General features: G+C 51.4%; 1 protein-coding gene and 1 pseudogene across 4 annotated transcripts in view; one reads left to right on the plus strand and one right to left on the minus strand.

The window, feature by feature from the left end:
• TDRD5 (tudor domain containing 5) overlaps positions 1-26,911 on the minus strand; it is a 1,858,625-nt gene that overhangs the window by 942,513 nt on the left and 889,201 nt on the right. For all 3 annotated transcript variants that reach the window (XM_078643707.1, XM_078643699.1, XM_078643690.1), the window contains exon 7: positions 12,140-12,293. In XM_078643707.1, coding sequence (XP_078499833.1) covers positions 12,140-12,293 — 154 coding nt within the window. The remainder of the gene's footprint in view (positions 1-12,139; positions 12,294-26,911) is intronic.
• The window catches only part of LOC144755153 (cyclin-C-like), a 29,264-nt pseudogene continuing 24,846 nt past the window's right edge, over positions 22,494-26,911 (plus strand). Inside the window, exon 1 of the transcript XR_013594847.1 lies at positions 22,494-23,025. The product of XR_013594847.1 is annotated as a cyclin-C-like (transcript). The remainder of the gene's footprint in view (positions 23,026-26,911) is intronic.

Consider the following 26,911-nt stretch of genomic DNA (forward strand, 5'->3'; position numbering starts at 1 on the left):
TTCTCAAGAAGGATGCTGTCATCTGCAGAATCAGTTTGTCGGGGTAGAAAGTGGAGTACAGCAGGTAGACACAGATCGCTTGAAGCCCATTTCCTTTCCGAGCCAATACTATGGAGACTGTCTTGAGGGTGAGTAGCTGCTGAGGACAACTGTAAAGTGGCTCAAAGAGAGTGCACGTCAGGACCAGGTTAGAATACCACTGTGGCAAGACAAAGGGAGAGGTAGGAAACAGGTGGGATGCATTTTTTTTAAAGGTCTACAACAGGTGATTTAAATAATGAGGGCTGGTCCAGAAACCGTAAAAAGCTCAAAAGGTTGGAAGGTACCCTTAAACTGTGCCCAGATCAAAAGCTTGCTGGGAGGGGGACAAAACAAACAGCAAAATGTCAGATAACTTTGCCTGGAGGGAGTCTGTCTGCTGTGTGCCGTAGCAAGCTACAAATTTGTCCTAATAACAGGAGTATACTGTCTTTGTCGAGGGGCATCTGGCTGCCAAGAAGACACCGACCACCTCAGGAAGGTCAAAAGTGTTTTGCTGTCGCCCCTCAGTTTCCAGACATAAAGGTAGCTTTGTTGCAGCGACAGCAGATCCTCCCAGAGGGACAGGCTGATCGGAAGACAGATGCCCATTCCCAGGAACTTTGAAAACTATAATGCCTGTGTCCAATCCGAGGCCACTATGATGGCTTGGGCACAATCAGTCTAGATGGTCCTCTGTCAGTCATTCGAGGGATGGTGGAAGGTGCGGCAGAGTGGCAATGAAGGGTAAGGTGTATCCTTTCCAGACTATTTGAAAGACCTTTATGTCTGATATTATGGCCTACTAGCCCGGCAAAAATCATTTGATCCTACCTCCAAACAGGTGTCTGTGCTCCACTAAGAGCACGCTAAAAAGAATTTGGCAGATGGGGGTTTGGAGTAGACGGACTGGTGGGATGACCAAACTATGGGGATCGATGGGTGCCACAGCCATGGCTGCGAAACTGCTGGGCACAAGGCTGAGGCTAGATTGAATGGCACCTCTACCAAAACCACAAAAGGAACGGTAGGGTTAACGCAGCTGGTGTTTTGGGGAAAATATGCCGGGTAGCATGCAGTGTCCCTCCTCTCTTTGACCAGGTTTTGAGGTTTCTCGTGAAGATGGGGAGTGAAGTCGTCTGTCTGAGGTGGAGCGGTAGGGCGTTTCAGGCTCTGGCCGTGAGGAAGGAGAAGGAGCTGCCTCCCGATCTGGACTTCCTGACGTGGGGGACCATGGCATAAGAAAGCTGGGCTGATCGTAGGGTCCTTTGGGGTGCGTAGAATTCGAGCCGGCTGTTCAGCTATGCTGGTCCGTCGGTGTGGAGGGCTTTGTGTGAGTGGGTCAGACTCTTGAAGGTGACTCTAGCCTCGAAGGGGAGCCAGTGGAGTGTGCGCAGGTGCTGGGAGATGTGGCAGTGTTTTGGTAGGTTGAGGACCAGTCTTGCGGCGGCGTTCTGGAAGTTTTGTAGCTTCCGGGTGAGGGTTTTGTTGATTCCGGCATAGGGTGCGTTGCCGTAGTCAAGTATGCTAGTGATGAGGACGCGAGTGACGGTCTTTCTGTTCGGGGGGGGATCCATTTGAAGGTCTTGCGTAGGAGGCCGTAGTTGTGGAAGCAGGAGGATGCAACAGAGTTGATCTGGGGGTCCATTTTGAGTTCGGAGTCCAGGATGATTCCAAGGTTGCGTGCGTGGTCTGTGGGGGTGGGTGGGCTTCAAAGAGCGGGGGGACAAATGCAAAAACAACAGTTGATGGACAGACTGCAGAACAATGTCAAACATTCACCCCAGTACAGAGATCTGGGCAGTTTGGCTGGACTGTTCCCATGAGGCACAGGGTCAGACTGATTTGCATATGGCCATGTCTGGTGGCAGAGTGGGCTAAAGAACGGTGACCCACTTGTGGGACACCCCCGCGCCACACGGCCACCAGCTGCTGCGTGCGTCCCATTGCCTTGCCTAACTGCCTCGCCGCCGGCCTCGCTGCCGCCCTGGTCTCTCCCCAGTTGTTTTTCTCCATTTGTTTTGCCCTCCATTTGTGCTTGTAGTTTCTGTGCCGTGGTAACGTTTCTCTTCCTGTTTTCCCCATTTGTTTTGCCCTCCATTTGTGCTTGTACTTCTGTGCCGTGGTAACGTTTTTCTTCCTGTGTTTTCCATTTGTTTTGCCCTCCATTTGTGCTTGTTTCATTGTAAATTATTGTAATCTCTGTGCCGTGCTTACGGTTTCCTTCCTGTTTGCCCGCCTACCTCGCCGCCCTCCGCTCTCCCTCCCCGCTTCCCGCCACTTGCCCCGCCCCTTTTCTCTTCTGTACCCTCCCCGCTCCCGCCTCCCAGCTGCTCCGCCCACCCGCGCACTTGGCCTTATATGGCGACCGTGCGACGCAGGTGAGTGTGACCCACTTGTGGGACACCCCCGCGCCGCACGGCCACCAGCTGCTGCGTGCGTCCCATTGCCTTGCCTAACTGCCTCGCCGCCGGCCTCGCTGCCGCCCTGGTCTCTCCCCAGTTGTTTTTCTCCATTTGTTTTGCCCTCCATTTGTGCTTGTAGTTTCTGTGCCGTGGTAACGTTTCTCTTCCTGTTTTCCCCATTTGTTTTGCCCTCCATTTGTGCTTGTACTTCTGTGCCGTGGTAACGTTTTTCTTCCTGTGTTTTCCATTTGTTTTGCCCTCCATTTGTGCTTGTTTCATTGTAAATTATTGTAATCTCTGTGCCGTGCTTACGGTTTCCTTCCTGTTTGCCCGCCTACCTCGCCGCCCTCCGCTCTCCCTCCCCGCTTCCCGCCACTTGCCCCGCCCCTTTTCTCTTCTGTACCCTCCCCGCTCCCGCCTCTCAGCTGCTCCGCCCACCCGCGCACTTGGCCTTATATGGCGACCGTGCGACGCAGGTGAGTGTGACCCACTTGTGGGACACCCCCGCGCCGCACAGCCACCAGCTGCTGCGTGCGTCCCATTGCCTTGCCTAACTGCCTCGCCGCCGGCCTCGCTGCCGCCCTGGTCTCTCCCCAGTTGTTTTTCTCCATTTGTTTTGCCCTCCATTTGTGCTTGTAGTTTCTGTGCCGTGGTAACGTTTCTCTTCCTGTTTTCCCCATTTGTTTTGCCCTCCATTTGTGCTTGTACTTCTGTGCCGTGGTAACGTTTTTCTTCCTGTGTTTTCCATTTGTTTTGCCCTCCATTTGTGCTTGTTTCATTGTAAATTATTGTAATCTCTGTGCCGTGCTTACGGTTTCCTTCCTGTTTGCCCGCCTACCTCGCCGCCCTCCGCTCTCCCTCCCTGCTTCCCGCCACCGCCATTTGCCCCGCCCCTTTTCTCTTCTGTACCCTCCCCGCTCCCGCCTCCCAGCTGCTCCGCCCACCCGCGCACTTGGCCTTATATGGCGACCGTGCGACGCAGGTGAGTGTGACCCACTTGTGGGACACCCCCGCGCCGCACGGCCACCAGCTGCTGCGTGCGTCCCATTGCCTTGCCTAACTGCCTCGCCGCCGGCCTCGCTGCCGCCCTGGTCTCTCCCCAGTTGTTTTTCTCCATTTGTTTTGCCCTCCATTTGTGCTTGTAGTTTCTGTGCCGTGGTAACGTTTCTCTTCCTGTTTTCCCCATTTGTTTTGCCCTCCATTTGTGCTTGTACTTCTGTGCCGTGGTAACGTTTTTCTTCCTGTGTTTTCCATTTGTTTTGCCCTCCATTTGTGCTTGTTTCATTGTAAATTATTGTAATCTCTGTGCCGTGCTTACGGTTTCCTTCCTGTTTGCCCGCCTACCTCGCCGCCCTCCGCTCTCCCTCCCCGCTTCCCGCCACCGCCATTTGCCCTGCCCCTTTTCTCTTCTGTACCCTCCCCGCTCCCGCCTCCCAGCTGCTCCGCGCACTTCGCCTTATATGGCGACCGTGCGAACGCGCAGCGGCCACGCGCAGCGGGTGCGCCGATGGTGCGCCGATTGTGCGCCGAAGGCGCGCCAAAGGTAAGCCCGTCTGCGCCCGTCCGCGCCTGGACCGCGCCCAGTGCCAGGACCCCTGGCCCCCGAGGACCCCGACCGATCCGCCTGACGTACTCCGCCGCCACCCTCATCGCACTCAACACCGGCCGACTCCCAGATTGCCACCAAGCCACACCACGATGCACCCACGGACCCTTCAGCTGCCACGCCTGCAAATTCACCTGCATCCGGACCTGCCTCGCACCAGCACCCGCCAAGTCGACCTCCAGCAGCACCCACCTCAAGTGCATCCTGCTCAACACCCGCTCCGTCCACAGGCACGCCATCGAACTCGGGAACCTCCTAGACACCACAGCCCCAGACGTGGCCTTCCTCACTGAGACCTGGATGAACGCCTCTTCAGCTCCCGACATCGCCATCGCTATCCCAGAGGGCTACAAGATCGTCCGGAGGGACCGCAACGCCAACCAGGTGGGAGGAGGCATCGCCATCATCCACAAGAACACCATCCGTCTCACGACCAGCACCGACAACTCCCTGACCACTGCGGAACACCTGCATTTCCAGATCCACACCGACCCGAACACCACCCTCAGAGGCACCCTGATCTACCGACCCCCGGGACCACGCACACAATTCAGCGAGGACATCGCCGACTTCGTCAGCCCGCATGCCCTACCCTCCGCTGACTACATCCTCCTGGGGGACCTCAACTTCCACCTGGAGAACAACAACGACCGCAACACCAGCACCCTGCTCGACAACCTCGCCAATCTTGGACTCAAGCAGCTGGTGTCCACCCCCACCCACCTCGCCGGACACACACTCGACGCAGTCTTCTCTTCCAGCACAGACATCGACTTCAGCCACGCCACAGAGCTTCAATGGACGGACCACAGCTGCGTCCACTTCACCTTCAAGAGAACGAAGACCCACCACCACCAGCAACAGGCCGCCCGCAGAAGCTGGAACAAGATCACAGCAGACCAGCTCGCCACCTCCCTGAGCCAGCACCCTCCTGCCAGCTCAGCGAACCCCAGCCAGGCCGCCGACAACCTCACGAAGTGGATCAGCATCTGCGCGGACGAGCTCGCCCCGCTGAGGACCCCGCCCAACAGACCCGGGAGCAAGAAAGCCCCGTGGTTCACCGACGAACTCAAGAGCTCCAAGAAGAACTGCCGAGCCCTCGAGAAAGTCTGGAGAAGGGAACCCACACCGGACAACAGGACCACCTTCAAGCTGGCCACCCGGAAGCACCACCAGCTGATCCGCGCCGCCAAGAAAACTGCATTCAAGGACCGGCTGGACAACAACGCACACAACTGCAAAGAACTCTTCAACATCGTGAAAGAGCTATCCAACCCCAGCGCAGGAAACAACGACATCACCCCATCGCAAGACCTCTGCAACTCCCTCGCCTCATACTTCCACAACAAGATCGCGGACATACACAACAGCTTCAACAACCAACCAACGCACACCAAGACCGAACAACCACCCCCCACCACCACCCTCCACGCCTGGACCCCGATCAGCACCGAAGACACCATCCGCACGATGAACTCCATCCACTCCGGATCACCGACCGACCCCTGCCCTCACCACGTCTTCAACAAGGCCGACGCTGTCATCGCACCCCACCTGCGAGACATTATCAACACATCCTTCGACACCGCCACCTTCCCTGAGAGCTGGAAGCACGCCGAACTCAGCGCTCTACTCAAGAAACCCTCAGCGGACCCCACCGAACTCAAGAATTACCGCCCCATCTCGCTCCTACCGTTTCCAGCCAAAGTCATCGAGAAGACCGTCAACAAGCAGATGGCCGCCTTCCTCGAGACGAATGGATCCCTCGACCCCTCACAGTCCGGCTTCCGAGCCAATCACAGCACCGAGACCGCCCTCATAGCCGCCACCGATGACATCCGAGCCCTGATGGACAACGGAGAAACAGTGGCCCTCATCCTCCTAGACCTCTCCGCGGCATTCGACACGGTCTGCCACCGCACCATAGTACAGCGCCTCAGCAACGTCGGAATCCAGGACAAGGCGCTGGAATGGATCATCTCCTTCCTCGACGGAAGAACACAGAGAGTCCGCCTACCACCGTACAAGTCAGAGGCCACCGAAGTCATCTGCGGCGTCCCCCAAGGATCCTCACTGAGCCCCACCCTCTTCAACGTCTACATGAGCCCCCTCGCGGCCATCGCACGCCAACACAACCTCAGCATAATCTCCTACGCCGACGACACCCAGCTGATCCTCTCCCTGACCAACGACCCCGCCGCCGCCAGAGCCAACCTGCACGAAGGGATGAAAGAGGTAGCCGAGTGGATGACGACCAGCCGCCTGAAACTGAACTCGGACAAGACGGAGGTCCTCATCCTGGGCTCTTCACCCTCCGCCTGGGACGACTCCTGGTGGCCCCCCGCCCTGGGCACCGCACCCAAACCGACAGACCATGCACGCAACCTGGGCTTCATCCTGGACTCCTCCCTCTCCATGACCAGGCAAGTCAACGTCTCCTCGGCGTGCTTCAACATCCTACGCATGCTACGGAAGATCTTCTGGTGGATCCCCACCGAGACCAGGAAGACCGTCACCCAGGCCCTCGTCACTAGCCGACTGGACTACGGCAACGCCCTCTACGCCGGTACCACCGCCAAGCTCCAGAAGAGACTCCAGCGGATCCAGAACGCCTCAGCCAGACTCATCCTCGACATCCCACGAACCAGCCACATCTCCGGACATCTGAGAGACCTTCACTGGCTCCCCGTCAACAAAAGAATCACCTTCCGCCTCCTCACCCACGCACACAAAGCCCTACACGACCAAGGCCCAAGCTACCTCAACAGCCGAATCAACTTCTACGCTCCCAAACGCCACCTCCGATCAGCCAACCACGCCCTCGCCGCCGTCCCCCGCATCCGAAGAGCGACTACAGGAGGAAGGTCCTTCTCCTACCTGGCCGCCAAGACCTGGAACTCCCTCCCGATCGACCTGCGCCTGACCCAAGACCATCTCTCCTTCAGGAAGAAGCTGAAGACCTGGCTGTTCGAGCAGTAGCGGCACCCCCCCTCCCCCAGCGCCTTGAGACCCTACGGGTATGTAGTGCGCTCTATAAATGTCATTGATTGATTGATTGATTGATGGATTAAACCCAGATCTGTTGAATGGGTGTGAGTGTTTGATTGGTTCAGATGCTCCGTCCATCACCACCCCCTTTTGTACCACTTTGTTCGCCATAGGTTGGCAGGGGTTGCTCAGACGTAAGTCCCTTGCTCACTTTGCCACTGGATTCAAGAAAGCCGGTCTGAAGACGGCTGAAATGCCAGAAACCGGTCCTCGGAAGATTGTTTCCGGTCTAGGGAAGGCATGGCTTGGCAGTTCGGGCTGGACTGTTCCCATGAGGCACAGGGTCAGACTGATTTGCATATGGCCATGTCTGAACTGGGGTGGCAGAGTGGGCTAAAGAACGGTGATGGATTAAACTCAGATCTGTTGACTGGGTGTGAGTGTTTGATTGGTACGGATGCTCCGTCCATCACCACCCCCTTTTGTACCACTTTGTTCGACATAGGTTGGCAGGGTATGCTCAGACGTGAGTCCCTTGCTCACTTTGCCACTGGATTCAAGCAAGCCGGGCTGAAGACGGCTGAAATGCCAGAAAACGGTCCTCGGACGCTTGTTTCCAGTCCAAGGAAGGCATGGCTTGGCAGTTCCGGCTGGACTGTTCCAATGAGGAACAGGGTCAGACTGATTTGCATATGGCCATGTCTGAACTGGAGTGGCAGAGTGGGCTAAAGAATGGTGATGGATTAAACCCAGATCTGTTGACTGGGTGTGAGTGTTTGATTGGTTCGGATGCTCCGTCCATCACCACCTCCTTTTGTACCACTTCAAAGAGCGGGGGGCCACCAGGTATTGTTCCAGGCATCTGGGTGTGGGCCCATGATGAGTACTTCTGTTTTGTCAGTGTTGTGTTGTAGGCAGCTGCTTGTCATCCATTTGGCGACTGTTTCCATGCCTTCTTGAAAGTTGTGTATGGCTGCGTTGGGTTCGTTGGATAGGGAAAGGATGAGTTGAGTGTCGTCTGCATATGAAACAATGTTGAGTCCGTGGGTTCTGACGATGGGGGCGAGAGGAGTCATGTAGACGTTGAACAGCATGGGGATGAGGGAGGATCCCTAGGAGACTCTGCAGGTGGTTGGCGTAGGGTCCGAGAGGGAGTCTGACCCGCTGCGTTCTAGGCCACAGAGTATCGTACATTTGGCAGCATCATGGCCATTCTTTATAGCTTGACAGGACAGACCGAAAGCTGCTTGGGACACCTGGGAGGATTTGAGCAACCAAATCCCAGGAAGTATGTGAACAGAGGCCCAGCAGGCAATTGGCTATGACGGTCCGGAGGGCTAAAATTGTGGAAGAAAAAACCATCTTGCCACTTGGGTGGACTCCCTTACAGAGGGAGTATTAAGTGTTCGAGTTTGTCTGACTAGTAAAAGTCTGCACCACCATCCTATCAGGAGAGGGGTGCTGAGAGAAGAAGGCGTGGTCTCCTAACACTAGGAGAGAGACAGAGGGAAAAAGACTTACTCAAGCACAGACTCCTAACTATACTACATATCATAAAAACGTGCTTGGGGATGTGCCTCGTCGCTCGTTGAGCCAAGGACTATATCTTTAACTCTGTCCTACATCAAACAACATATTTGAGAGGTTGCCTCACCCACAACTTCTCATGTCATGCTTGGTGGCCCCCCACACTGAAGTAGGACAGTGTCCCTTCAGTGGACACAACCAGAAACTGCGAGTTCTTAAATATTTTCTGAAACAAGACAATACAGGGGTGCAAATGATATCTAATAATACCTAAGGGTATACCCCAAAGTATCCTAGTATTACGGGGAACCCTTTATATGATTAAAAGAATTCTTAATGTCAATGTTTAACACTGATAAGTCAGACTACCATTACATTTGTTAACATGCTTTGACCTTAAAAAATGGCCAAACCTGATACAAGTTCAATGTGAGTATCCCAAGTTTCAAGAGGCTCAGGGGGGTCATGATCTAGGTAGAGGGGAGCTTCTCTACGGTGGTAGGGGGACGAGTAGGTACATTGCCTTGGCTTCACCCTTGAAGATTGTGTGATTACAGGGGTAGCTCCTCTCTACCTAGACCGTGACGTACTGAGCCTCTCTAAACTTGGGATGCTCACATTGAACTTGTATCAGTTAGGAGAGCTTTAAGCCTCACCTATCTTGCATGCCTTTAATGCACTAGTTAGGCAGAGAGTGCACAGCCCTGAAAGAGATGACATTTCTCTTGCACACTATACATTTTTGAGGGTCTCAAAGAGGTACGAGGAAGCTCCGGATCAGCCTCTGGTGGGATTAAAAGAAAGAAACTCAAATGCGCGCACAGAAGTGGCACCTATAAAGGCTTCACATATAATTTCCGGAACAGAGCAGCATCAATGCGGAGCTGCACAGCACTATCTACAGGCGTGCAGAGGGACTGCCAAAAACGTTTCCGGATCCAATCTGACACCTGGGGAATATGCAAATGGTGTGGCATTTGCGGTTAGAAGATCCTTTCATGAAAATAGTCGACAGTCCATCCTGCAGAACCTCCCAGTCCGCTAGAAAGCAAAACACTCTTTGCTGAGATCACTTAGAACAGACCCTGCCCCTCCCTCGAAGCAACCTACTGGGTGCTATCATCAAGGCACTGGCAAGTAAGCTCAAGCATTAGGGGCTGATTATCCTGCAACGGTACTAGACCAAAAACACCAGGACCTAAATGGCTACCAATGGAATTTCATAAACTATTAGCCAGGGAAGAAGGACAAAAATGTTAGAGATACCTCAATGGTACTCTATGCTTTATATCGAAGCACGATTAGTATGTGAAAGAAAATGTGAATGTTACAGACACTGTACTATGTTTAGAGAACTGGCATGTATGCTAGAGAATGTAGCAGTTGATTGTACTGAAACTGTAGCAGAACATGAAAAACTCCTGGGCCGAATGGCTACCATCAAATTCCATAAAGATCAGGCCAATTAATTGAGGGGATGAAGATCCTTCATCTTTCCCAGCCACCTCAACTACCACCTAAAGGGCCTCACTAACCCCAATGCTAACAACCTCCTACATGACTTGAACACACTTGGTCTCACTTAATGAGTTAAGGACCCCACTCACACCACCGGATACATTCTGGATCTCTTTCACTAACTTTGATGCCTGGATCACGTCCTCGGTCGATACTCAGGCCCCATTCAAGACCGCACACCAACACCAAGGCCAGGCCGCAAGCAAGCTGGTATACACAAGAAGTAAGACTCACCAAATGTCACTGAAAGCAACTTGAACGCAGATAAAGACAGACCCACAACAAATCCGACTAAAGCACCTACAAATCAGCCCTAAGGTCCACAAAGCAATAAGCACAGACCGAACGCATCCAAAAGAGCACAAACATTTTTAAAAATTCTTCGTCATCGTGAAGGATTTTACCTCACCAGCCACAAGCTCTACAGCAGTCATCCCTTCACAGGACTTCTGCACCCAGCCGAACAACTAAACAAAAACCACCTCCTCAACCCTATCTAATCTGGATTCTGGCACAACTAAAGCACCGAGACGCGTCACGGTTGCCACAGAAAACAGTCGACTGATCATGGAAAAGAAGACACCGCAGCACTCATCCTACTCAACGTATCCGTCGCTTTCAACACATTCTCCCATCCCATACTCATTCAACACCTATAAGAAGCTGGTACAGGAAGGTGCTTCTCTCCGCTGGATCTTCTCCTTCCTAGCCTGATGCACCCAGCTGGTCAGCTGGGTTCCATACCCCTCGACCGCCACCAACCGCAGCTGCAGATCATCTCCCAACTCCACACTGTTTAATGCCAAGATGGCTCCTCTCGACCACATAATCAGAACCTATGGAATCAACATCTCCTATGCCTACGACACCTAGTTCATCCTTTCCATCTCTGACAAAATACCCAGCACCAGGACCAACTTCATCTCTTGCATGTCGAAGTCGCCAGATGGATGAAGATCAACTGTCTGAAACTCAACACTGACAAAATGGAATTGGTATTCTTTGGCAAGGACACCTCGCTATGGAACTCCATCTGGTGGCCAGCAGATCTATGGAAAAACTCCTGTCTGGCCATTGAAGCAAAGACCTAAGGATCAGTGGTGGTCAAACAACTCTTAAAGACCAGCCAAGTCAATGCAGTATATGCCTCCTATTTCTACAGCCTGAAGATCCTCCAAAACATTTTCAATTGGGAACTATTCAACACAAACAGAACGGTCACACTCAGGGACTCATCACCAGGAAACTGGACAACAGCAAAGCTCTCTATGTCGACATCACTGACCTAAAGAATGATGACCATACAAAATACAGTATCCAGACTCACACTCTGACTCCCACACCGCATACACATCAACTAGCACCTCATATCATCCACTGGCTCCCCATCCACAAACATGCACACATCAATCTCCTCTCTCACACCCACACACACACATCCACATACTAAGTTCAGCACAATCTAGATCCCTGCCACCTCAACAGCAACATCAATTTCCACTCCCTAACCGCCTCCTGCTTCTTCAAATCGTCTGCATCCTCAGAGTCAGAGCAAGCAGTCGCACTTTCTTATACCTCATCCCCAAAGTCTGAAACTACCTCCCCTTGCACATCAGAGCCCACTCCTCCGTACTTGAGTACTGCAAGAAACTCAAGACATGTATCTTTACCTAGTCAAGAGGCTCAGTCAGCACAGTTCCCTCATTTTGCTCTCCTGCCAGGAAAACCTCTCAGGCGAGACGAGCACTGTACAAATAATCATAACATATCATTTGTATGTAACCATCTCCACCTTTATTTGTTCTAGCGGGTGTAATATTCAAATTAATGACCAGAGAAAGGTAATGTATTATACATAAGAAACAAAACTTTTTTTATCAAAAAAATAGGAACACACTTAGAAAAATAATCCCTGGGCTAGCTATCAATCATTTACATGATGAGGACATAGCTATTATAGGAAGTTACAGGAGGTCAAGAAAGTTGACCGGTTTAATTTCCACATTTAATTTGCGTATGGATTAACTGTGTAGATTTTAGGTGAATAGATAATAGAAAATTGCTACATATTACTAACCATTGACTTTTTTCCACTTCTTAGCATCAAAGATTCGGAGGTCCTGCTCACCATCCTTGCTCTCAAGGTGAAGGATATCACCGAGGGACACAACTAGTTCCAGCAAGTTCACAAAGCCCAGCTGCTTTAGAGGTATTTCCTCCTCAAAAATAGCCTGCAAAAGCAATAGACATGGTAATATAATTGATACATTCTCCAGAAAGAAGTTCCTTTAGAGGAATAAAGAGAGAGTAACAGTGCTGGGAAAAAAGAGAGCTGGGCAAGAGATTGTCATAAGAGGCAGCTGTGAAATGGCATAATGGCTAGACTGCCAATAATTCTCAGATAATTTTGAGTAAAAGCAATCAGAAAACATGGAAAGATGGAGAAAATGTATCCTCAGTATGGAAGATGTCGGAAAAAAAAGGCATGAAGTGAAGAGAATTTAAGATGCTGATGGAATAAGGTAGCTACTTGAAGGATGCTATGCAATATACTAAAGACTGGTAGTGAGCTGGAGTAGCTGGACGAGAAAGGAGCCAGAGACACCAGGAGTCAATGATACAACTTGTAAGGAACAAGTACTCCATTCCAATGGTTGGAATCAAGGAGTTGGTCAGGGAAGAAGGGCAGGCTGTGGTAATCAAGGCAAGTAGGAGCTGGGGCAGAATTAATGAATTGAAGAAAGGGCTAGGACTGACAGGCACTAGAGGACAAAGCTGTAAAATGTGTGACACTCTCATAGCATCTATGCAGATGCACACTGGCAGAATAACCAATTGGGCTTGATAGTATTTACACACGAGCAACACTATTCTCCTTTATGTGGACAGAAAAGTGCGTCTCAGAGGCAATGCTGCCATTAGTAATGCAACCTGCCATCTCTCTACAAAAACATCACACAATTACACATTTGTTTAAAGTCACTGGGACATCAAGTGATTTTCCCAAAATCACAGGCTGTTGAACCAATGTCAGGACTGAAACCTTGTGTCCCAGTTCTACGGCTGGCTGCTCTGGCCGATACAATGTAAAGATAAGCATTTGCAATGCAATGGGTCTAGCATTTTAGAAACTTTGACCAATTGGTATTGTAAATGACAATGCCTTTTATTATTTCAGGTTTTTAAAGCACATAAATAAAAGGCATTGTCATTTACAATGCCAATAGCTAAAAATCTCGCAATTCTGAGACCGAATGCATTGCAAATGCTGGTCTTATTTTGATGTCACAGTAGTAGTCTTGAGCCAGAAACGTTGCTCATGGTAGAAGAATTTGCTGGTATACTTTTTACAGGACCATGTCTAATTTTTTTGTAGAGACTATTGTGGCCAAAGCAGAAGTAGCTTAAGGAGACGGGCTCTTTTGCATAGGATGTGGCAGATTGCAAGGAATTTACTGCTCATACAGGGAGTGACGAGAACATCACTTCCAGGGCAACAACTTTTCATTTGTATAGCTGGCTGACACACCCCAGTAGTGGCCTTGGGCCCTTCAGGAAAGGTGCAAAAAGTAAGGCAAACTTGATTGCTTTACTCACTCATCTACTTTTTGTGACAAGTTGACCCTGAAAGCATTTTCTTTGGAAGCAGATGCAGGCCAATATGATCAGATATGAAAGGTCTGACATTCTAGCTCAGGAAAAGTGATACAAGTTGGAGAGTTTCTACTTTCTTAAGCAGGAGTCGATTTTTTAAAGAAAGAATGTTGGTGTATTTGTTGATCCCTTTCATTCCAAAAAGGACCATTTCAATAACACATCTCTCTCTACCTATTTGTTGCCTTGAAAGCTTTTGATAACTAGAAATTGTTGAGTGGAGTCTTCCAGTTGCAGCCCGCCTACAAGCAATAAAGCCCCGGTTTAGATGGTAAATTAGTCATGATTGAGTCATGATTAGGGTGCAATTGGAGCTTCACACCCCTGAGCTCAGGTGCCACCGCACCTGCTGCACCAGTTCTAGCTCTGCTCCTGGTCACAGCGGGTTCCGAACAGTGCAGGTTACATGGTGAGGTTTCGTTCTGCATACCCACTAGCCTAACCAAAGTACTTCAAAGCTTTTTGTGTGCAATTGAGCAACTGGTCCAGGGTGAACAAAAAGTTCCAATCCACTTCAGAATACCTCTTGAAGCATGTCAAAAGACGTGCTGTCTATTATGAAAATCTTTAGCAGGGACATCTCTGCTGAGTATAGTTCTTTCTGCAGTAGAGACTGAAACATTTCCAGAATTTGTATCAAATTTCTCGTCAGGAAAACAGATCCTGCTACAGTAGAAACAGGGTGTTCCCGTCATGTGCCACGTTTAGCTTTGTTTCATGCTTTCTGGTGGATGCAGAAGGAAGTGTCTTGTGGCCCAATGAACGTTGTTGTATGTCACCACACGCATTCACAATGTGTTTTTTGGACAAGAGAACAGCCCTGCGCTGTTTATTTTTGCGCTGCGGTAAAAATAGATGGGTTCTTCAAAGAAACCCCTTTTTCCTTTCAGATGAGGCGCTGAGTGTGACGAGCGGGAGCCTATGTCGAGTGTGCAATGGAAAGGTTTCCATGGAGGGGGATGTCTCTGGAGATAGGCGGAGGTACTCATAAAAATAGCATGTTGGAGGCCCACAGCTAGGTGAAATCACAAGTCCGGAAAAGTTACTGCAGAACAGGTGCCCGCATCATGCATCAAATGCCGATACCCATATGGCCCCGTGGACAGCAGTCCCCGAGGCTCGGATCTTGACATGAGAAGGGCCTCGGTGACTGGCTCTCTTGCAGTGAACATGACCCTCTTCCCACCAGCGCAAGCATTAAATCAAGTGCCTGCATGGTCCTGTCACGGCGCTGGCACATGCGCGCCTCTGGCAGGCATGGTGGAATGAGAAAAGACTGCGCGCTTCCGAGCTCCAAAGCCGATGGCAAATCCCTAAATGGCTCCCTGTCAGTCGAAAAGCCAGGTCTTGAGGTCCTTCCTGAATGAGTGCATGGTCGGGGAGCGTCTGATGTTCACAGGGAGCTCATTCCAGGTCTTGGCTGCGATGTAGGAGAATGCTCTCCCGCTGGTTCGGTTTCTGCGGATGTGGGGGAACTCGGCTAGGGTGAGGTCGGCGGAGCACAGGTTCCTTTTGGGTACGTGGAATGATAATCTCTTGTTGAGGTATTTTTACCCGATGTTGTTGAGGGATTTGTAGGCATGGGTGAGGAGTTTGAAATTGATCCTCTTCTCGACGGGGAGTCAGTGGAGGTCTTGTAGTTGTTGGATGATGTGCTTGTGACAGTGTCGCGAGGACTAGTCTGGCCGCGGCGTTCTGGATGGTTTGGAGTTTTTGTAGAAGAGTTTTGTTGATTCCGGCGTAGAGGGCGTTGCCTTAGTCCAGTCTGGTGGTAATGAGGGTGTGGATGATGGTCCTTCTGCAGTCGCGGGAAATCCATTTGACGGTCTTACGGAGGATGCGGAGGCAGTTGAAACTGGTGGAGGCGACGGCGTTGATCTAGCGGTGCATGGAGAGGGAGGAGTCTAGGATGATGCTGAGGTTTCGTGCGTGGTCTGTAGGGGTGGGTGGTTTTCCAAGGGCGGAGGGCCACCATGTTTTGTCCCAGGTGGAGGTGGAGGGTCCGAGGTTGAGGACCTCGGTCTTCTCTGAGTTGAGCTTCAGGTAGCTGCTTTTCATCCAGGCGGCTACGTCTCTCATTCCTTCCTGGAAACAGAGTCTGCTGTCTTCTGGGTTCTTTATGAGGGAGAGGATGAGCTGGGTGTCGTTGGCGTAGGATACAATGCTGAGCCCATGCTGTCTGACGATGGTGGCGAGGGAAGCCATGTAGATATTGAAGAGCGTGGGGCTGAGTGATGATCCTTGGGGTACTCTGCAGTTGATATCGGTGGAGTCGGAGAGGAAGGGAGGGAGACTGATCCCTTGTGTTTTGCTGGAGAGGAAGGATTGGGTCCAGTCGAGGGCGGTTCCTTGTATCCCTGTGTCGTGAAGTATGGCAGCAAGAGTGCGATGTGAAACAGTGTCGAAGGCTGATGAGCGGTCTAGAAGGATGAGGGCCGCAGTACGTCCCTGGTAGAGTAGTATGCGGATGTCGTCCATGACAGCGAGGATTGTGGTCTCGGTGCTGTGGTTGCTGCAGAATCCAGACTGGGAGGCGTCTAGGATGGAGTTTTCTTTGATGAAGGCAGTCAGCTGGGCATTTATGAGTCTCTCGGTGACTTTGGTCGTGAAGGGGAGAAGACAGATGGTTCCAAAAAATCAATTAGGGAAGTGTAGAGGAGATGATAGAATCACCCTCCTGAACTAGACTTGTAAACAATAGGATTCTATCAATGTGAGTGGTGACTAATTTTAAGTGATATTCTCTAAACTTGTGAAAAACTACAATGTGAAAATTAGGCCTCTCTGCGGGTGGCAGAATGAGGGCACTGTGTGTTTTTAAAATACCCCTCACACACTATGAATCCCATAGTGTCATTCTCCCATCATTGGGGTCTTCCCGTCCCGGGGCGGGGCGGGGCGTGCTTCAACCTACGAGTGACGCGGGAGCACTTATATTTTGACAATAGGCTATGTGATGTGATAAGCATAGTGATATGTGTTAGGGAGTGTAGGGACCTGGTTACGTGAATAGTGGTGTAAAAAAAGGGGTAAAAATTCCCTGGCTAGTCGAAAAAATTAATTTTAATGGCTTCGCAAGCTGGGAACATTAAAAAGGGGTTAGTAAGTAGAATCACAAGTGTAGTCTACTTTGTCGACATGACATGTTTCAGAGGCAGACCCCTCCTGCCTTCTCATCAGGACCTCTGTTGATCCCTACAAAAATGCTCAATTCTAAACTAAATGTAAAATGCCTATAGTCCTAAAACTTAACAGCAAAAATCGGCTGCTAGGTTTTGCCTCTGGGCTTGAGTTGGCCCTTAGTGAGGCGTTATCATGAAAAATTGTCATGAAAAATGACCTAGTATGGTCTATTTGAAGCGTGGTGATAGGACCTCATGAGCCTGCCTCTCAGGGTGATTAGTTGACTGGTTAGTGACCGCATGCCTAATCTGGCTTCATTCCATACCCTTCAGCAGCTCCGTGGATGTCAGAGAAGACAGATGGGCCAGTAGTTTTTTCAGGTCTGTTGGATCTGCCGTAGGTTTCTTGAGGAGGGGTTTAACCTCTGCCACTTCCAGTCTTCTGGGCAGGTGCCGGATATGAAAGAGGAGTTGATGATCTGTCCTAGTTCGGGGGCGGGTGAGGTGGCGGGTGCGGCCCTGTGGGGCAGGGGTCCGTTGGCGCTCCCGAGTGGGTTTTCTTCATGGTCGCGGAGATGTGTTCGATGGTGGCGGGCTCCCAGGTCATGATGGTTGGCTTGTTGGCGGCAGTGGGTAGAGGGGTGATGTCCAGTGTCTGTTCCTCCAAATTGTCGTAAAAGGTCTCGATATTCAGATGGAAGTAGGAGCTGAGCTTGTCACAGAGTTACTGGGAAGGTGTGATGTCCGTGGCTTCACTGGTGAGTTTTGCGAACTGCTGTAGGATTTTGAACAGTTCCTTGGCATTGGTTGCGTTAGTCTGGACTTTGTCTCTTATGAAAGCCCGTTTTGCATCTCTTATGTGCTGCTGGTACTTCTTCAGGGCGCTCCTGTAGTTGTATGTGCTGCTTCAGCTGGTGGAGTTGCGGATGTTTGCGAGCTTGTCGGCGCAGCAGGAGATCTGGGAAACACCCATCGCATCGGGGTAAAAACATCGACTTTGCCATCGCATCGTCGTTCACATCGCATGCTTTTAGTACGCATGCTACGACGGCGCGATGTCATTAACATCGCATGCAATTATAACGCATGCGATGTTAATGGTGTAACAACGCATGCGATGTTAATGGCAAAACAGGCTTTTCCTTGTAAAAATGCATGCATTAAAAAATCGAAATGCAGACTGTCACATGCCATTAAAAAATCCTCACACCATTAAAAAATCGTCACAGACTGTCACATGCCATTAAAAACGTAACAACGCATGCAATGTTAATGGCAAAACGGACTTGTCCTTGTACAAATGCATGCATTCAAAAATCGAAATGCAGACTGTCACATGCCATTAAAAAATCCTCACACCATTAAAAAATCGTCACAGACTGTCACATGCCATTAAAAAATGCACACTGCAAACCAGCGGCTATGTTGTTATTATTTCACAGACTGTCACATGCCATTAACAAATCTGCAAACCAGCGGCTATGCTGTTATTATTTCACAGACTGTCACATGCCATTAAAAAATGCAGACTGCAAACCAGCGGCTATGTTGTTATTATTTTATATAGATGGACTGCAAACCAGCGGCTATGTTGTTATTATTTTATATAGATGGATGAATGGATGGCTGGATGTGTATGGGGTGGATGGGTGCATGTATGAGTGCTGGGTGGGGGGTGGATGGATGCATGGATGGGTGCTGGGGGATGGATGGATGGATGGTGTATGGGGGGATGGATGCATGAATGAAGGATAGGTGGATGGATGAGCGGGTGATGGTGGATGAATGGCTGGATGGATGCATGAATGAATAATGGATGGATGGATGCATGATGGGTGTATGGATGAATGGATGGCGGATGAATAAATGGATGGCTGTCTGGATGGATGGGTGGGTGTATGGGTGGATGGATGCATGTATGAGTTCTGGGTGGATGGAGTGGATGGATGCATGCATGAATGAATAATGGATGGGGTCTCTCGGTATAAGGGGGCTCTGGTTGGGGGAGGGGTGAATGAAAATGATATCGGAGGGGAGGCCCAAAGATAAGGGTTTGTGTTCAAGAGCTCCTATTAGAAAGACAGAACCCTGAGAAGGAAGAATCCTAGAATGATGCGCCTGGCTCCCCGAGGATGAAACAGGACGGAAAAAGTGAGGATTGAACTGAGAACCTGAGACAAAAGTCATAATACCGAGGGGCACGCGGAGACTGATTGACATGGAGCGAGGGGCGTGAGACAAAACTGAAGGACGTGAGCTGAGAGTGAGGGGCGTGAGACGAAACTGAAGGACGTGAGCTGAGAGTGAGGGGCGTGAGCTGAGTGTGAGGGACGTGAGCTGAGAGTGAGGGACATGAGCCGAAACTGAAGGACATGACCTGAGAGTGAGGGGCGTGAGCTGAGAGTGAGGGACGTCAGACGAAACTGAAGGACGTGAGCTGAGAGTGAGGGACGTGAGACGAAAATGAAGATCGTGAGCTGAGAGTGAGGGGCGTGAGCTGAGAGTGAAGGACATGAGCTGAGAGTGAGGGGCGTGAGCTGAGAGTGAGGGACGTGAGCCGAAACTGAAGGACGTTACCGATTGCAAAGTCTGTCCAAAGGGTCACGACACAGGCACAAATGGCTGCAGACATGGTGGGCAATACAATATATACAATATATACCCCCCACCCCCCCAACAACCCATTGGCTGAAAAGATTTAAAACGTGTGGGCTCAAACATCGCATTGTCATGTCGTGCGATGTAAAGTCGCAGATGTGACACGCGATTCTATTACATGGCCGCATTTGCGTCGCAACTACGTGCGATGAGAAAATGGCCGGTGTAACTGCCTTTGCGATGCAATTGTCGCGATGCGAACTCCCGCGATGACGTTGAGGACGATGGATCGTCATACAACCAGGCGATCTAAAGGTGAAATTCTATGGCTGCTGCGTTGGCGTCGGTCGTGGCGCGCAGGGGGGGGGGGTTTGGAGGAGGGTGGTGTTGGGGAGCCCCTCTGTGACCTTGCTCCATTTCCTTTGTGGCGGGCGTGGGGCAGGTTTTGTTGCCATGGTGGTATTGAAGGTGAAATGGACGCAGTGGTGGTCCGTCCAGAGGGGCTGGGTGGTGTGGCTGAGGCAGATGTTATACCCTTCCACGAAGAATGGGTCGAGGGTGTGTCCAGCTCTGTGAGTGGGCGTGTTGACCAGCTGCTTCAGCCCGAGGTTGTCGAGGAGAGTGGTGGAGTCAGGGTTGTTGCAGTTGTCGAGGTGAAAGTTCAGGTCGCCGAGTAGCATGTAGTCCATGGAGATGATGGCGTGGGGAGCAATGAGCTCGGCGATGGAGGTTGAGGGCTGGGTGCGAGGTCCTGGCAGTCTGTATATGAGGGTGCAGTGCAGCTTGATCCTGGGGCTGGTCAGGATCTGGAAGTGGAGGTGCTCTATTTTGGAGTGGGGGTCACTCGTGCTGGAGGTGGAGAGTCGGAGGGGGGTCTTGTGTGTGATGGCGAGTCCTCCTCCTGGGCGGAGGGGCGGTCATTTCTTTGTATTTTGTAGCCATCGGGGATGGTATTGGCGATGTCTGGCCGGAGGAGGCGTTGGTCCAGGTTTCCGTGAAGAAGGCAACATCGGGCGAGAGGGTGTCTATCAGGTCCTAGATCTCCACAGTTTGTCGGTGCAGGGAGCGTACGTTGAGGACAAAGACAATGACAACGGGATTAAGATAAACTGATATCTTGTGCTTCTCAATTTATAATGCACAATTAGTCATAAAAGTACTGATCAATTACACAAGAGATTGTATAATCAAATGGCAAAGAGAGGCTTGGCAATTACATTTCTTTCACATACGCCACATCTCGTCCACTGACTGATCCACTGATCATGCATGCAAGTCATAGAGGGTGAAGATGGCGAAAGGTGATGAGGTTTGGCAAGTATGTTTACTTGACCATTCCATTTATGAAGCAGCACTTCCATCTTAATTTCCATTGTGCAGCTGTTTGGCGAGATCCAGAGCTGGGTACGTCAGGCAGATTGGGTAAAAGTATGTACAGGATAATGTGAATTAATGGCAAGTTTCAAACCATTGTTGCATTGGTCGAATGATGTGGTGTCTTGCAAATGCTTGAGATCTTTACATATCTGATGCAAGACGTCAGGGAGGGAATTTGGTGAGTGCTTCTGGATGATTTATAGGAGAAAGAAGGCTGCAACGCTCACATTTATCAGGGGTATGTCCGGCTAAAATAATGCAAGAATTGAAAAAGCCAAAAGGTCTCCACCACGAAAGCTACTGGTTTCGCTAATGCCTTTTGTGTATACTTCTGTTACCTGAAATTAATTACTTAATATTGACCTTCATCTAAAGATTATGACATGCCAACAGACAAGGAGTGCAACTTCCACCAAACATGTGTACTACCTCTTAAATAAATGAAATAAGTGCTTCTTTGTTTGGAGGATATTTCTTTCTATTCTTTTATATCAAGAAATAACCACAAAAATGGCGGTGAAAAGACTGTAGAGCTTGTAGGAAACTACTGGCTCTGCAGTCAGAGGAAGAAAAGAGTGGAGAATAAGCACTTGTCATTGCCGTGACAGCTTGAGCAGAAGTAATTAAGCTCTTTCAAGAATATGGAATGCTTTTACTACAATCAGTGTTTTCAGGTCGTTATGGAAGTTACTGAAGTGCAGCTTGAACCGGGTCACCTGCTATCTTCATATTTATAAGTGCTTCCCACTGAAGTTTAATGTGTGTTCATTGTGCACCTTTGCCAAAAGGGAAACCTATATATTCCTCCAAGAAGAGTCCACAATTTTGCATCAAATGATCACATTATAGGAGTTGGAATGAATGCTAGATTGTTAAGTGCTTCCTCGTTGTATGAATATCTAATTCATAACCTAATCTACAGCTACATGCAAGACCAAAGGAGGATGTATCCAATAATTGTAAAATTACTGACAAGAATGCATGCGCATCCAAGCAGCCATATTTCAATACAAATGTAATATTTTTATAAATCCTGTTAATATATGGCCACCATGGAAATATGTGCATCTTTAGTGGCAATATTTGAATAGAATTTGTTAAAATATTAAAAACCCATTCTTGGTTGCCACCTGTTGACAGTGCTGCTAAAGTTTAAAAAAAAAAAAAAAAGTCAAGAGTGAGCAACAGACAAGCTAGAGAACCATCTCAGAGCAAGGTGAGCTGAGGAGGCAAGCAAACACAAGCACTTTTAAGGAGTGCTGAAACAAATAGAAAAAAGTAGTTCCCTGAATGCAATCAACAGTCAGCAGTGGAAGAAAGTCAACCAATCCGAACTTCTCCAGAAATTGGGTGGGACTAACACATGAAGAGATGATGGACATTGATCAAGTGGAGAGAACGGAGTTAAACAACAAAGCCATCTAATTATAAGCAAAGGGTGGCCCACAGGCCAGTCAAAGTATATGTTATGTATTTGGAACAACAGGTCTGCTTACAGACAGCCGCCCATGGCAGAGACCACAGGAACAAGCCACCAAAAAACATACAGCCTCATACGTGATGTGTGACTTGAAAGACAGCTGGAGAAAAGAGGGTCCATAAAGGGGTATGACCCAAGACTGAGTGAACAGTGCCACAGACAAGCTAAAGCACCGGACAGCCATAGCCGATGGGCCGGGCATGCGCAGTAAGAGTGGGTTGACGTCGTTCCGTGACGTTGGACGTCTTCGGTCCCTTCCTCCTGTTAGCACCGAAACCGGTGTTCTACTTCCGTGGAGTGGTACAAGCGCTGCCTTACCCCAGTAGCCAGAGGCTCGGGCTCCGGTGCGGGCTGCCAAAGCCCCTGCGGTTCTTCCATGGCCGGGAACTTCTGGCAGAGCTCGCACTATTTGCAATGGATTTTGGATAAGCAAGATTTGCTGAAGGAGCGACAAAAGGATTTTAAATATCTATCAGAAGAAGAATATTGGAAACTACAGATATTTTTTACAAACGTCATTCAGTCATTAGGAGAGCATCTTAAATTAAGACAACAAGTTATTGCCACGGCAACTGTATATTTCAAGAGGTTCTATGCCAGATATTCTTTAAAAAGTATAGATCCACTCCTAATGGCTCCAACATGTGTATTTTTGGCCTCCAAAGTAGAGGAATTTGGTGTTGTCTCAAACACTCGGTTAATCTCTGCTGCTACTTCTGTGTTAAAAACTAGGTTTTCAGGGGGCGTGGCCTAGCGGGCGAAGATGGTGGACGCAGCTTACTAGAGCTCCCACCGGCCGACAGATTTGTGCATTTATCCTGGCTCCCGGACCTACTCGGCAGCATTCCAGTTTCGCTTTGGTGGCGGGAAGTGAGAAGTGTCCTCCGGTGTCACGAGCGGGGTTCCGAGCTCCTCGCAGCCCAGAAAACGACAGCGGCGACTTGCGGCCTGGTCCCGGCGTGCACAGCCGGGGCCTCGATTTTGGTGGTGCCCGGACGGGCGTCTTTGGTGCTGGCCCGCGGAGTTGGCTTCTGAGGCTGTCCTGAGCAATCAGCTTGGCACCGGAGCGGAGCGCAGACATCCCGCTGAGCCCTCCGCTCTTTGCGTAGCTACCTGGACGGTGTGGACACTGGGGGAGGACTGCGGCCTATGCGGCAGCCTGGAGACCAGGGCCTCTATTTTCGCGATCCCTGGCCGCGAGTGGTGAAGCCCGGGGCCGACCCAGACGGCGAGGTGGGCGGCCCTGCCTGCAGTCTTGGCTGCAACACTGGTGTATTGACTTGGATCCTTGACCGGTGGCCGCCTGGGAGCTCCCGCTGGGGTAGTGCCTGGCTCCCGGGAGTGCCCTGGACAGTGGCCAGGAAGCAGCAGCACGCACCGTGAGTACCTCCGGCCCCCCGTAATCGTGGACAAAGGGTCGAAAGGCTGCAGCGGCCGGCGGAGCCTGGGCTGTGGTGTGCGGGGACCCCCCAGGTGTGTGGACTACCCTGAGGCCCGTTGACGTGCCTGGACGGGGCCTACCCTATACAGCCTTGGACATGACCTGGGGCGGAGGAGGCAGTGGATCCGCCAAACATTGGCCCATCTATAAATTCACTGGGCCGAGTGGAGGGGCCGGTGCACGGGGGGGGGGGGGCGCAGGGTGCAGGACCGGACATTGCAGCACTTATGGCGGCGATCACCTACTCCAGGGATATGCTGGATGCCAAGATAGGAGCGGGTGGGGCAGACGTGACTTTGCTGCACCAGGACCTTCGCAACGCGGTGACCCGCATCACGGAGGCGAAATCCAGACTCTCGACTGTGGAGGATGATGTGGGAACCCTGAAGCAGAAGGTAGTCGCGATGGAGAAGATTCAGAGGGGTCTTGCGCTCGGTGTTGAGGATGCCGAAGGGCGGGCGCGCCGGAATAACCTCCGCTTTGTGGGATTTCCCGAGGGATGCGAGAAGGGGAACATGGAACGCTTCCTGTCCCAGTGGCTGGAGGCCTGGTTGCCCCCGGACGCGCTGTCACGGTGCTTTGTGATAGAGCGCGCCCATAGGGCCCTGACACAGAAACCGCCGACCGGAGAGCGGCCCAGACCGGTGATAGCTAGGATTCTGAACTTTCACGACAGGGACACCATCTTACGGGAGGCGAGGGCAAAAGACTCTGTTATGTTCGAGAATCAGAAAATCATGATTTTTCCGGATTACACGAAGCTGGTGCAGCAGCAACAACATTCTTTCATAGCGGCCAAGGCGAATTTACGCGGCTTGAAACTCCAATATTCTTTGCTTTATCCGGCCCGCCTCCGAGTGATTTTCCAATCACGGACCCACTTCTTTGACACCCCGGAGGAGGTCTTCAAGTGGACGGATGAGGCAGTGAGGGTCCGGCCACATGCTCCGCCGGGCCTAAACCCGGGTTCCTCCAGGAGCTCCTCTCAGGAGCGGGCCGACCAGCGTGTCCGGGGAAAGAGACACAGGAGTTCTCGGTCGTGGCAGCGCTCCTCTTCTTCCGCTGGGGCGCAAGATGGTGCACCTACGGATTCGTACCAATCTAACAAGGAACATTGAACGTCGACGGACATTGAAGTGCAAGGTGACCTATTGATGTCGTAGATTTTGGCAGTGAGTGGTCGACTACTAGGCTCAGCTGCCCGGATGGTTTGGGACTGGGTACCCTGACACTTTTGGCTCTATATGTTGAGGATGGTGTGGGCTGCGGAGTGGGGTTTGGGATGCCTGTTTATCGGGGCTATTACCCTCCTTCATAGGCGGGTGTTGGTGAGGGGGGGGTTCCGGGTGGTTGAGTGGGTAGTTGGGATCCATTGGTATGGTTGGCCTTGGGCGCTCTGTTTTGGGCCCGAGGTTGCCCATGCCGCGACAGATACTTCTGTGTTCTATGAGGTATAGGGGTGGGGGACGGGCGGTTCAGGGGGGTGTTCTGGGGGGGCGCGGGTGGGGGAGGCGGGGGGGTGGCCAGTTAGTTGTGCACGTGATTTTCATGCCGGGATGGTGCCGGTGCTGTGTGTTCAGGCCTGCTGTCGGATGCTCCTGCTATGTGTTCCCTGGGATCATGGCGGATGTATTACCTCCGGGACCCCAGGGGGAGTCCATGCGCATATTGAGCTGGAATGTCAGGGGAATGTTGGATAAAATTAAGAGGGGTGCCGTCCTGCGATGGGCGAAGAGGGAGGGGGCGGATGTACTGCTCTTGCAAGAAACACATATGATGGGGACGAAAGTGCTTAGTCTGCAGAGATTTGGCTATCATCAGGTTTTTCATGCTGGCTTTTCGAGGGGCTCCAGGGGGGTCGCCATCTTGATTCATAGACGGTTAGCTTATGTTCATGAGCGACAATGGCTAGACCCACAGGGCCGCTATCTTATTGTGAAGGGAATGGTGGGTGCGGAGCCTGTTGTGTTTGGGAGTGTCTAAGCCCCTCCCCCACTACAGTGGCTGAAAGGCTGTTTGCGGTGTGGGCAGAGGTCCCGGAGTCCCTGGCGGTGATAGGTGGAGATTGGAACGATGTGCTGGATGCGAATGTGGACCGCAGAAGACTGCAGGAGACTCTAGTGGTGGCCGCCCCCTCCCGTTTGCGAGCGATGGTGGACGGCTTGGGCTGGGTTGATGCTTGGCGACACTTGCATGCTGCGGCCAGGGAGTATACCTATGTTTCAGCGGTGCATGGCTCCTTTTCGCGGCTGGACTGTGTGTTTGTGCCCGGTGTGTACCTGAGCAGAGTGCGAGGGGCGGCTATTCTGCCCCGGGGGTTGTCCGACCACTCCCCAGTGGCCGTAGATGTTGAATTGTGCAGGAATAGGCAGCCGTTCCGGTGGCGGATGTCCCCGTGGCATCTTCAACAGGCTGACTACATCCATCATATGAGGGGGGCGATAGCACAGTATTGGCAGGAGAACCTTGGCGAGGAGGCGGAGGTGACAATGGTCTGGGAGGCTATGAAGCCTACGCTGCGTGGAGTGGACATAGCGTGGTGCGCGGCCGCCCGCCGTCGATGCAGGGAGGCCATAATTGCAGCGGCGGCGCGAGTGGAGGTCCTCGAGCGACGGTGCCAGGGTGAGGGAGGTGGCGAGACTCTGTGGTTACTTCTGCAGGCGCAGCAGACTTATGCGTCTGTACTGTTGGATGAGGCCCGACAGGCTTGGCTAGCCACACGCAGTAGGATTTACCAATGGGGGGACAAGTCGTGCACCATGCTTCATCGACTGTGTCAGAATACCATGCAGCCGGTTACGCTGCCGGGGCTCACGGATGATGCCGGAGTTACGGTGATGGATCCGGTGGAACTGGCGGCTAGCTTCGCGCGCTATTATGCGGCACAATATGCACCGCAGGATTGCCTCCCGGCCGATGCGGTGGACAAGTTTATTGCTGACCTGCCCCCGAGGGCCGTCTCCGACGAGACGCGAGCGGCATTGGACCTCCCTCTTACGGTGGAGGAACTGGGAGACGCGCTGGCACAGCTTAACACTGGCAAGGCGCCCGGGCCCAGTGGCTTCCCATGCGAATTCTACAAGAAATTCCAGCTTCAGTTAGGGACTCACTACATGGCGGTCCTGGAGGCTGCGTGTGAGTCGGGTCGCTTGCCCGCAGATTGGCGACATGCCGAGG

This window comes from Lissotriton helveticus, chromosome 1_1, assembly GCF_964261635.1.
Source record: "Lissotriton helveticus chromosome 1_1, aLisHel1.1, whole genome shotgun sequence".
Classification (NCBI taxonomy): domain Eukaryota; kingdom Metazoa; phylum Chordata; class Amphibia; order Caudata; family Salamandridae; genus Lissotriton; species Lissotriton helveticus.